Below are 12,398 nucleotides of genomic sequence, written 5' to 3'. Positions count from 1 at the left end.
GATTAAGTCACAACTGTGGCCTCTAAAGTGTTCACAAGCTTTACCTTTGATTTGACAGGGTGACCTAGTTTTTGACCCAAAATTACCCAGATTCGAACTTGACCTAGAAATCATCAAGACAAACATTCTGACCAACTTTCATAAATATGGGCCACAACTGTGGCCTCTTGAGTTCTCATAAGTTTTTGCTTTGATCATGCCAACTGACCTTGTTTCTGACCCAACATGACCCAGTTTCGAAATTGACCCAGCTAGAGATCATCAAGACTAACTTTCTGACCATGTTTTGTAAAGATTGGGTCACAAAGGTGGCCTCCAGAGAGTTCACAAGCTTTTCCTTTGATCTTGCCTACTAACCTAATTTTTGACCCCACATGACCCAGTTTTGCAATGACCCAGAGATCATCAATACTAACATTCTGAACAAGTTTCATAAAGGTTGGGTCACATATGTTGCCTCTAGAGTGTTCACAAGGCAAATGTTGACGGACGACGACAGATGCAGGACAAAGACCGGTCACAATAGCTCACCTTTAACACTCTGTGCTCTGGTGAGCTAAAAAATGTGATGTTTTAAAGTTTCTGGACTAGCTGAAGGCTTGAGGTCGAAAGGTTCTCCAGCTATTAATTCGAGTGGGACGGACAGATGGACAGACAAGGCAGAAACAATAGGTTTCTCCTAGTAGATACTCATTTGGTACTGGCCTGCTTTACAAACGTGTATTAACTGAAATCCAACATTTTCTCCTTCTCTATAACAGACAAAGATGAAGGGCATTTCTATATTCCCCTCTGGTGTTCCACTGGTAGGGGACTAACTACAATGAAACTTGGTACTGACCTGCTTTACAGACCTGTATAACCTCAAATCCAATATTTTCTCCTTCTCTATCACAATCTGTCCATATAACAAGGAACTGGGCTCCTCTCACTTCACGCTCCAATGTACGCTGAAATTTTAATACATTTAATATTTCACTACATGTATACATTTCTATACTGTATCTGAACATTCTAATAAATTATCTGAAAGTAGCATTAGGTAATAGCTACTGTTAATAAAGGAAATGACTCTGCATTTCCAGTTGCAGGGGTATAGTTGTTGCAGACAAGGGTTACTGCATTTTCTTTTCCATTACAGGGGTTTAGTTGTTACTGCTAAGGGTTGCTGCATTACCAATCACAGGGGTATAGAGGCTGCAGACAGGGGTTGCAGCATTTCCCATTGCAGGGAAACAATTGCTACGGATAAGAGTTGCTGCACTGCCAATTGCAGGGGTGTAGTTGCTGCAGGCAAGATTTGCAGCATTTCCAATTGCATGGTTGTAGTTGCTGCAGACAAGGATTGTTGCATTACCCATTACAGGGGTATAGTTGAAAGGGAAGGGGAATAGATGCTGCAGACAAGGATTGCTACATTATCCATTACAGGGGTATAGTTGAAGGGGAAGGGGAATAGATGCTGCAGACAAGGATTGCTACATTACCCATTACAGGGGTATAGTTGAAGGGGAAGGGGAATAGTTGCTGCAGACAAGGCTTGCTGCATTTCCAATTGCAGGTGTAGTTGCTGCAGGCAAGATTTGCATCATAAGAAAATTATTTTAAACTTGGATTAGAGTAACTTTATTAAACAGTGCACAGAGAATTACTATAAGCTCTAGCAGCTCTCAATTCAATCCACTTGTCTTGATATTTGTATTGTATTGTTATATGTATGTAATATATATCTTGTTAAATAAATATGTTTAAACCAAACAATGCATACCTTAATGTCTGTAAAATTTTCTGGACAGTATTTTTCCACCTGAATATCAAACAAAGATGCCGGACTGCAACTGTTCCTAGAAGACAAAACAGAGAAATTGCAACTGTTCCTAGAAGACAAAACAGAGAAATTGTAACTGTTCCTAGAAGATAAAACAGAAAAATTGCAACTGTTCCTAGAAGATAAAATAGAGAAATTGCAACTGTTCCTAGAAGACAAAAATAGAGAAATTGCAACTGTTCCTAGAAGATAAAATAGAGAAACTGCAACTGTTCTTAGAAGACAAAATAGAGAAATTGCAACTGTTCCTAGAAGATATAACTGGGAAATTGCAACTATTCTTAGAAGATAAAATAGATAAATTGCAATTGTTCCTAGAAGATAAAATAGAGAAATTGCAACTGTTCCTAGAAGATAAATTGCAACTTTTCCTAGAAAATAAAATAGAGAAATTGCAACTGTTCCTGAAGACAAACCAGAGAAATTGCAACTGTTCCTAGAAGATAAAAATTGAGAAATTGCAACTGTTCTTAGAAGATAAAACAGAGAATTTGCAACTGTTCCTAGAAGATAAAATAGAGAAATTGCAACTGTTTTTAGAAGACAAAAATAGAGAAATTGCAACTTTTCCTAGAAGATAAAATAGAGAAATTGCAACTGTTCTTAGAAGACAAAAATAGGGAAATTGCAACTTTTCCTAGAAGATGAAATAGAGAGATTGCAACTTTTCCTGAAGACAAGACAGAGAAATTGCAACTGTTCCTAGAAAATAAAATGGAGAAATTGCAACTGTTCCTAGAAGACAAAATAGAGAAATTGCAACTGTTCCTGAAGACAAAATAGAGAAATTTCAACTGTTCCTAGAAGACAAAAAAGAGAAACTGCAACTGTTTCTAAAAGATAAAATAGAGAAACATTAATATACTTGGAGACTAATTTTCGTGGATTTCATGGTTGAGTCAATCCACGAAATTTAGTTCTAATGAACAAGTAAAATTACATTTTCAAGGTTTTGGAGTTACCAATTGGACCCATCCATTGACAAAATCTTAACTGGAATATATTATTGGTATAAGCTTTTATTAATATCTACGTTATTATATGTTATACCAAGTATGGTGCTATTTTGGTACCAAAATGAGCCTCTGCCAGCAATTACACAATTAACGTTGACACATGCTCTACAGTATCACTTTGTAATAACTGTCTTTCAGTCCGCTGAACATTCAAAACAAATGAAAACACAATGGTCTTTACCAGCAATATTGTATTTTAGTTGCTTACTTACAAATTCGAAACATAGGTTAAAAGACATTAATAGTCATTGCCCAATAGGGAATTGATCCTATTGATTTCCATCGCCAAGTAAGAAAAACAGAATTGATCCGTCTGCGGTAACATGCAATATGTATCGAACGAAATATACTATTAAATTAAAAAATGTGGTCTTCCGGCACATGCACAGAGCGTCTGACTTTAGATTTTTTGAAAGAATACACTTTTTCGTTGTGCATAATAAGGGTCAACCTAACTTGTCCGAACTGCATTGTCTTGCACATCAGTCCACTTATGGACAGTATTGTTTTTTATTCCAAAATGTACTTTTAAAATGATACAAATGCATATTTCTGAGAAAGCTGATGGACTGTTATCATTCCCAATTAAGGCAATGCCTTATTTCATATTAGTATCCTACAGAGAATATAATGTCCTTGAACTTACAGCCCCAGTGTCATTGCAGACTTCTTCTGGGGCCAGTTGTTCGAAACTTCAACTTGTTGTTAAACTAACCGCTGGTTAAATTTTGATTTAAAACACTAGTCATTGGTGGGAAACACTAGTATGATGTTTCAATTTTATTGTAAAGAATTTTCGGATTTCATCATTCTAAACTAAAACATTTGTTTTTCTAAATTTTCTATAATGTCGAAAACTAACCCTAAACGTTAATCAACTGTTAGCTTAATCCCCTGTTAAAGTTTCGAACAACTGGGCCCTGTTATGTATTGACCTCTAATAACTTACCATTTTCTGTACTGTCCTATAAAGTCCATGCCGAGGAGATGACCAGACACTGAAGTCATCATCATGTTACATCTCTGGTTGAACAACATGTACTCAAACTCATAAATCTTGTTAAATCTTGAGAAACCTTCTCTCTGTAGATAAAGAATTGCAAAGGTCGAACAATTGTACTCAAACTCATAAATCTTGTTAAATCTAGAGAAACCTTTCACTCTGTAGATAAAGAAAAGCAAAGCATAGGTCTTTGAGAATTTTTGAAGAGATGGTGACTTGCACACTAATCATAACAAACATAATTGTAGCCCAAAGAAAATAGAAGATGCTTGTTTAAAAACAGCTTGCCAACAAATGAAAGAATGATTGAGCTATGTCCTAACAGAGCTTCTATTTGCATAGAGGCCACCATTTCGTTTACATGGCCAACATGTAATGAAGGTCAAGTGTAACTCTGAATCTGTTATTTCCATCAGGTAGGTAATTAAACACAGACTGCAGAGGATGGCAGATAAATCAGATGTTTTACCAGTACAGTCGTGGAGTGGCTACACCTTTATTTGTTTTGATAAATTTATAACTTAACAGGAGCTTTCTCATGACAGAATGCTCAATAGTTTTAGACCCTTACACATACATGACATAATACTAGTTTGTAAACATACAAAAGATTTAATAAAATGTTCTGCTTTGACAAAATTTTCCATGTTGAAAAAGAGGCATAATTTCGTAAATTGTTAGTCAGAGATACAGAATCTGGTTCAAAAAGATCAATTATACGATGCTAAGCCTTATCAAATTCTTGAGAAAACTGCTTGAAATTTAAATTTAAAATACCTCAACCTTCACCTTCCACACCCCGTCTACATTGTATTCAATTAATAGGCCTCATTCCTCACTGTGTTTACTGCTTAACTAAAAATAGCCCTCACCCCAGGTTCTGTTCCTTGAAAATGACCCCCACTCCAACTCCCCATCTAGTCCCTCCAAATACCCGCATTCCCACCCCAAATCAAATCAAATCAAAACTTATGTATAGTTGGAGAGATTTCAACATGTTAATATAAGCTATGTATAGCTTTTTACCGACACTTCCCCACTTCCCCTTCCAAACACGGTCTACACCATATTCAATTTATAGGCCTCACAACACACTCTGATTACTGCTTAACTAAAAAAAACTCCACATCCCCCCACTGGCTCCATTCCTCTAAAATGAACCCCCCTACTTGGTCCCTCAAAATACCCACTCCCTAAGTCCCTTCCCCTTCCACACCCGGTCTATACTGTGATTACTGCTTGACTTAAACTAACCTCCTTTCCCCCAATTGCAGATAAACAATACGATGACTTAATAAATATCCCTCCTAACCTCAAGGCACACCCCTGTTCCCTCTATCTGTAAAGTAGCACCCTGTACCAGAAAAACTGCTTCCACATTGGGGGTGGGGTGGATATTTTCTGGAATAGCCCAATGTTTTATTTGTTTATCTTTGTTATAGTCAGTTCAGAAGCGCTTGCCACTTATGTTGTACTTTTTTTCTGTCTTGCCTGCTTAAAATATACCGGCACAACCAGTTTTCGACCGCTTAACAAGGTTTCTGTCCAGTTTTGCTAAAATGCAAATGCTACTCTTTGGTTGATTGCCCCACACTTTCTATCAACATGAATGCTTTAGAAGCATACCATTTAAGTTTCAAGTTTCTTGCGGAATCCCTGGCAGGTTCTATAATTTTGAAAGTCATCAGTAGGCAGTCAAACTGAAAATTTACAACCTAAATCCGACCATGTGCGGCATTTTCACTCCAACAAAAAGAAACAGCACTAAACTTTTACTGTAGTTTCATTTCACCATGGCAAACATAGAACACTCATAAATCAAGTCTGGTAACAAACATCATAACCAATATGGCAGATCAATATACTGTAGGCACACTTGCCTGAATTGGCAGCTAGATTAGAGGGGGTAGGGTAATGTAAATGGCAGGCAATAGTGCATTATCTAAGGAGCTATATTATGGGCACAATAGGTCAAGAAAAACTAGGTGTCACATCAATATTTTACATTACTGCTATCAACTTTTGACACTGAATATTCCAAAATGCTTAGAAAATGAAGAAAACTGTAGCAAGAACAGGCATCAGGATTGCATTGTCGAAAGAATTTAATAATAGTGTGCTTCACAATTTTGGCAGGAAATATGTGTTAAGGAGTATACATTTAGTGCAAAGGATATATAAATACTGATATTGGTTAAATAAGAATAGGTAGTAGCCACGGAAACATGCAGGTTTTTTAGTAATAAGAAAAAAAACACATGAAAACAACTGATACTGCTACATAAAAGGAATTTATATAAACTTCCAAATACCAAAACTGAAGGAGAATATGTTCCTAACATGTTCTGTCTCTGCTGTAAACAGTGAAACAATCATAACTGATAAATTTGGCTTGTAGAGATTTTTATCATACAAAGTCTTAGGCGGTCAAAAATGGGTTGTGGTCGGAAATAGGTTGTGTAGTGATAAAACTTATCTTATGATGCTTCTTTTAACAACAAATATGTTAATGCTTATAGTTATAGCATTATGTTTTGAGAAAAAAAATCAAACAACACCAAATCATAGAAAGACAAGGAGCTGCGTTCAATAAACGCTTGATGCCTCCGGTGGCATCCTTGTCGATACAAAGCAACCTAAGTCCAAAACGAGGTCAAGTTCAAGGTCAAACTGAGGTCAGGTGATGTCTGAAGATGAGGAATGGTCACAGGTTACATCTACATTAGTATCAAGTCATTCTACTTAGGGGTATTGATGCTAGGCGAAACGTGTCCCATTTGGTTAACCCAGTACGGACAACAGGACAATCACTATATGCCTCCCGCATCAGTAGATGCCGGGGGCATAAAAAGAGTTGTTTCAAATGAAAATTGAACAGCATGTAAAACATGTATATTACTCTATGAACAAGTGTCAGTATACTCATATAAACATTGAATTCCGGAAAAGGACTGCCTAAAGGGGCCACACTTCCGGACAGTCAAATGCCTTTAAAAACTCACCATTTTACTGTTATATATGTTCATTTTGATGCATTTGCAATAGCATACAATTGGTGAAATTTCACATAACTAGGTGGAACACAGTTTTCAGCAATTGTTTTTTGGACTGCCTAAAGGGGCCACACTTCCGGACAGTCAAATGCCTTTAAAAACTCACCATTTTACTGTTACATATGTTCGTTTTGATGCATTGCAAAAGCATACAATTGGTGAAATTTCACGTAACTAGGTGGAACACAGTTTTCAGCAATAATTATTGTTTATTTTTATTTCTTTACATTCGTTTTCAAATGGGGACAACTTTTTCAGAATATTTCAAGTATCCGTCGAACGGGACAGTAAGGTAGAATATTTAATGGTCAGGTAAAATATTGGTAAAGATGTTCGTTTATCAAATATTTCTGTGTTTTAATGATTTACTCCTAAACCTTAAAGAAATTATGGCTCCATTTTTAATTTTATTATCCTAGACTCACCAGTTTTGATGCACTTGACAGGCAACATGGCAGCGCTTTTTCATTCTGTGACATACGCGACTCTCTATGATACTGCATGTGCAATTACCTTTTATGTATATCTTATTCTAAACAACTGACTGTCAGAACAATCACTGTAAGTGATGTGCTACACCATTACTGTCTTGAATGGTGCAATAAAACTTGAAACAACTGTAGATACAAGTAAATAATCAATATTTAGGCCAAATGATAAATAAATCTGAAAACATAAGTGGTAAAGAACATAAACAATCATTCTGCTTCTTTTTATTACACATTGTCTTGAGGGTTTTTTTTTTCATTCTTCTGGACTGCAGTGCTTGCAGAGGCATTTGTCACCCCCACCTAACAACCTTTATTTTAGTACAAAACTTAAGATGTACCCAGTGTTTGCAGCCTACTTGGTAACACTTAACCCACTTCACAAATATAAGAGATGTACTCTTCAAGACTTCATCTGGACTGACTTTGTTACAGACACAGCACTTTTCATCCTCATCATCATCTGATGATAATGATGCAGCAGGAGACGGGATTTTGCTTTTCTCAGAGGTGGTCTTGTTGGCTCGTTTTGCATGATTGTCCAGATAGGCCAGGCAGTGAGGACTGTGCTGATTTTTTGCGTGGGTTACTGCCTGTTGGTGTTCTATGATTTTATCTAACTTCCTCAGTAATTGCTTACCCACTAACAATATCTTTTTTGTTTGTCTTTTTTTGGTCTTTAGTGGTTTTTCTTTTACACTGAAAAATGCAGCTGATGTATCATCACATGACATGTCATTTAGTTCCTCTTGATGACAGGAAGTGGTATCTTCTAGTTTTTCTTGCTCCTGCACTTCTGCTACTTTAAAGTTAGAGCAATCAACAGCATCTGGATTAAAGGGATATACACCAGACTTTTGGAATGCAGACTGAAGATTAGCAACAGACAGAGCACTTGTGTAAACTGCACATCCAATAGAACGTATGTTGTATTTCGTGATGGACTGTCCACAATGTTCACACATGTACCTATGTGATAATTCATTGAAAATTCTCTCATATGGACCAAAGCATCCTACATCCATTGGCTGGAGCACATGGCTAGTGTGTGCCGGTAGAACAAATAATATAATATGCTGATTCCTAGCCCATTCAATCAGATTCAAACCGATGTCCGTCAAAGAGCAACAGAACCGGAAGATCGTCATTACGTTCAGGTAAGTATTTCATCAAGTGTGTTTCCATGTATTGCTGGAAGACCTCACTATTGCTCCAGCCAGACTCTGAGACAGTACCATTGGCACCAGCAGTCTTGCCTTCAAGAAGCTCCTGTCCCATTTGTGTGCCAGGAAATACAAAGAAAGGTGGTACCTGGTATCCCAACGCATTACCACAAATAAGGACTATCACTGTGACCCGAGAATTGGATGTGATGCTTGGTGGCTTTGTTCTACTTCCAGCAATTATTTCTGGTGGCTTATGGGTTGTTGAGAGACCTTTTCCTTCCACATGGAGAAGCGTTCGGGCTTGTCATTAAGACCATACTTAGTAAGTATTCTGCCCAGCTCTGTGTAGTAGTTCCTCACACATTCAACAGTGGTAGCCTTGGCTCGCTGTATTTTAAGATCTCTGGGCTTAATCAATTTAAGGTCAGGCCAGCGTGACTTGAACCCCTCATACCAACGGAAACTATGTGGGTTGCTCTTATCTCTGTGACCAAGAGCAATGGCGTACTCTGTTGCGATATCAAGAACTTCAGATCTGAAATTGAGGTAGGAAGTTTGTAAGCTAGGCTTGCAGATCACCTTATTAGCTACCGTAATAATTACTATTATTACAAACATATTGATTACTGTTTTTATTATTATCATTTATTAGATATTATTATATTATTAACTGAATTCCAAATCATGCATGCATTATTTCATTATTTAGACAAATATATAACAAAAGTTACTTGCTATAACCATATCCAACAGAAGCTGTGAATATAAGGTGATCTGCAAGCCAAGCCTCTTCTTCTTGTATGAAAAGTGCTGGAGGACCAGACCTGACTGCCACTGGATTTACATGCCCACTGAGCCTGTGCCGCAGTGATGACTCTGGAATTCCTAACTTCTTTGTCACCTTTCTTATTGCCTCTCCTGTCTCTATTACTTCTGATAAGACAGTAGACATTGAAGTTGGGAAGTAAGCCCTATAGCTGACTAGGTTTCTGAAAAGACATATAATTAAGCTACTAAGTTCATAAATGATGCAAAATCCAGGCTATCTTTTGAGTGAAAATTATCAAATTCATCAGTTACTAAAACATTATTAATGGTATGTTTTCTTGTAATGAGTATGATCAGGGGTTCCACTAGACCCGAAAACCCAAGAGTCCCAGGACCCTTGGGCCCAAATTTTGAAGGGTCCTTTTCCAAAATACAGGAGTCCTATCCCAACATGTCAATATAATTTACTATATTTTTTATTCAGTAATACGTAGATCTTTACCTAAGAAAACAATAAACCCAAGATCATGTTACAGCATAATAAAAATGTCAGTCTCAGGTCATATAGTCTCATATTGTAAACTAATATTTATCAAAATTCATGTTATTTTAATTAGGTTTTTCTTCAATATTTCATTTCATTTTTAATAACAGAACAGTGCTTATAACACTCTAGAAAAATGTATCCAAAATGTACTATCCGAATACTGTTACACTTTCAGAATGTCATCGGAAAGTAGTTTTTGCTCAGTTTATTTGGCAAACTAAGCTAAATCAGCGATAGTTCCTGAAATAATGATGCTACTTATCATAAAAATCTGCATTGAAAGTCAGGTTTTTTTTAGGAATTTTGGAAATATGCATATGACATCGGGTGTAATTAGACCCGTGAACGGACATTCTAAACTTATTTTTGCTTTCGAAATTCATCAAAATTTGTGAAGTTTCTTGTTGAAATTACGATATGATCACTAAACAATGGTCTAATTTAAAGTTGGCATGAAAAAATCTTGCAGGGCACTTTTCACATGCTCGGTAATCAGCTGCTTACGATAATTTAATAATTGGCGCCTTTTTTGACAGTACACAGGATTCGCTTTATCAATTAATTAACACTTCATTGATTTCTTGTTACCTATGTGCACTCGCCGTGACGTAACTTGCAGATAAAAAAATCAGCGAGGCATGTCTACAGGAGAAAGGGCGGGATTTAGCAGAGATCAAAGGCAGGAGAGCATGACCGCGAGTGTTTATTTTGAATACACGTGTCTATCGTGGAAATGGTTTTACTGAAGGAAATTAATGATAAGAGAAAGGATTATCAAAGGAAAATGCCCCCGGGTCCCGAAGGACGCACAGGCAAGTATTCTGCCGGGTCCTTTGAGCGTCTTTTGAAAATCTCCCGGGCCCGGACCCGGGGTCCCGGGTCAAATGGAACCCCTGAGTATGATGATGATACCAAACTTGCAGCAAGTAAATCATTTTTTGAAGTGCATAAGAGTAATGCATTGGTATACAAGGCATACCAGGGGGTCAAATTTAACAATAGTTTGTACTAGCTGAAATTAGCTAGTGCCCTTTTTGATCACTAGCTAAAATGAAAAGTTAACGGCTAAAGTTAATAATATTTAATTACTCTATTAATATTTTACTGGCCAAAACTTACTGATTGATGTTTGTTAGTAGCCAGTCACAAACATATTTTCTATTAGCTTAAAATAGCTTGTGCCATTTTTGTTGAACAATAAAATATTATAAACATAAATGATAACATTCATTTCAAGAAGAAAATTGTGCACCTTTAAAATAATTAAACTTTATTACAGCTCTGAAGACATTTGCTTGTTATATTATGACTAGCTGAAATTAGCTAGTACATTCAAACCCACTAGCTATTTTAAAATTCCACTAGCATTTAGTTTGTATGCTTGTCTAAATTTGAACCCTGCCGTACACCTTCCAAAACAGTGCATAATATAGTATGATGTACATATGTCAAATGACAGTCATGTGACTTTGACAGCACCGGAAGCGAGCTGCAAATGTATGTCACAGGGTGAGAAAAATGTGCAGTCAGTCCGGGGCTCTAACCCGGGACCCCTCACTTACAGGGCGAGTGCTCTACCGACAGCTAACCGGCTGCCTGACACAATCTCCCCTTACGTGACCAAGTCCGTACCGTGACAGGTACAACAAAATTTGCTTCAATTTTTTTATCTAAGCATCCACAAGAACATTTTTAAAACAGATTAAAAACTGCATTAGTAAAAACATCAAAAATCATGTAATTGGTAAAATAAAGTTGATAAATACCTTCAAATCCTGATCTTTCCACATTGTTATCGGTGAAATGAACCTTGAGATTTTCAGTGAAAGCATCGTGTAACTACGTCATCAGAAATCCTAAGTTAATCAAAAACATGGTCAAAACAAAAATGGCGTCTAAATAGGTGTGCGTAAAATTATGTGGTGCGACGATACACACGACCTACAGATGGGCATACCCCCTCAACCACACTTGCAGTTCTATGTTCAGAAATAGAAAATTTTACTAGCAAAGTGACACAAATATAAATGTAATATACCCTGTTGACTCTCCCTCTAGACATAACTTCTGCAATTGACTTTGCAGCATCGTTTTTTTCGGCAACATTTAAAACTTTCACCATATTTCTGGCAGTAATTGAACAATAGTTATATTTTAAAAACTTCAAAATGTGCATTATATGGTTAAAACGTATCCTTTCAATTCATCGGAATAACTTGACACAACAGAGTTATTCTATATATTGGAAAAATAACATTGTTATGAAAATTCTAAACCACCGCCATTTTGGGAGTGTCAAGGTCGATTGAATGACCCCAACTAACAGCAAAGGGCGTAAAGGTAAAAGTAAACTTTGTGAAACAAGCATGGATTTAGGGAAAAAAGGTCATGCGTTACTTAGTTAGTTATGTTAGTAAATGATCTGGTTACCTCAGTCTACAATAAGAAACAAGTAGATCTTTTACTTTTAGATTTTAGTAAGGCTTTCGACCATGTTAGCATTTTTGCTCTGAAACTTATACTAAAAAA

General features: G+C 36.7%; 1 protein-coding gene across 1 annotated transcript in view; it reads right to left on the bottom strand.

Annotated features, from left to right (window-relative positions):
* LOC123563720 (DNA topoisomerase 3-alpha-like) overlaps nucleotides 1–12,171 on the bottom strand; it is a 73,304-nt gene extending 61,133 nt beyond the window's left edge. The window contains exons 1-4 of the mRNA XM_053535136.1: nucleotides 11,908–12,171; nucleotides 3,794–3,927; nucleotides 1,769–1,844; nucleotides 842–950 (exon numbers count right to left, since the gene is read on the bottom strand). Coding sequence (XP_053391111.1) covers nucleotides 842–950; nucleotides 1,769–1,844; nucleotides 3,794–3,927; nucleotides 11,908–12,045 — 457 coding nt within the window. The 5' untranslated portion in view covers nucleotides 12,046–12,171. The remainder of the gene's footprint in view (nucleotides 1–841; nucleotides 951–1,768; nucleotides 1,845–3,793; nucleotides 3,928–11,907) is intronic.
* Between the last annotated feature and the right edge of the window lie 227 nt (nucleotides 12,172–12,398).

Source organism: Mercenaria mercenaria, chromosome 2 (assembly GCF_021730395.1).
Source record: "Mercenaria mercenaria strain notata chromosome 2, MADL_Memer_1, whole genome shotgun sequence".
NCBI classification, from domain to species: Eukaryota; Metazoa; Mollusca; class Bivalvia; order Venerida; family Veneridae; genus Mercenaria; species Mercenaria mercenaria.
The sequence above is the reverse complement of the archived record's forward strand: the minus strand, read 5'-3'. Positions and strand labels throughout refer to the sequence as shown.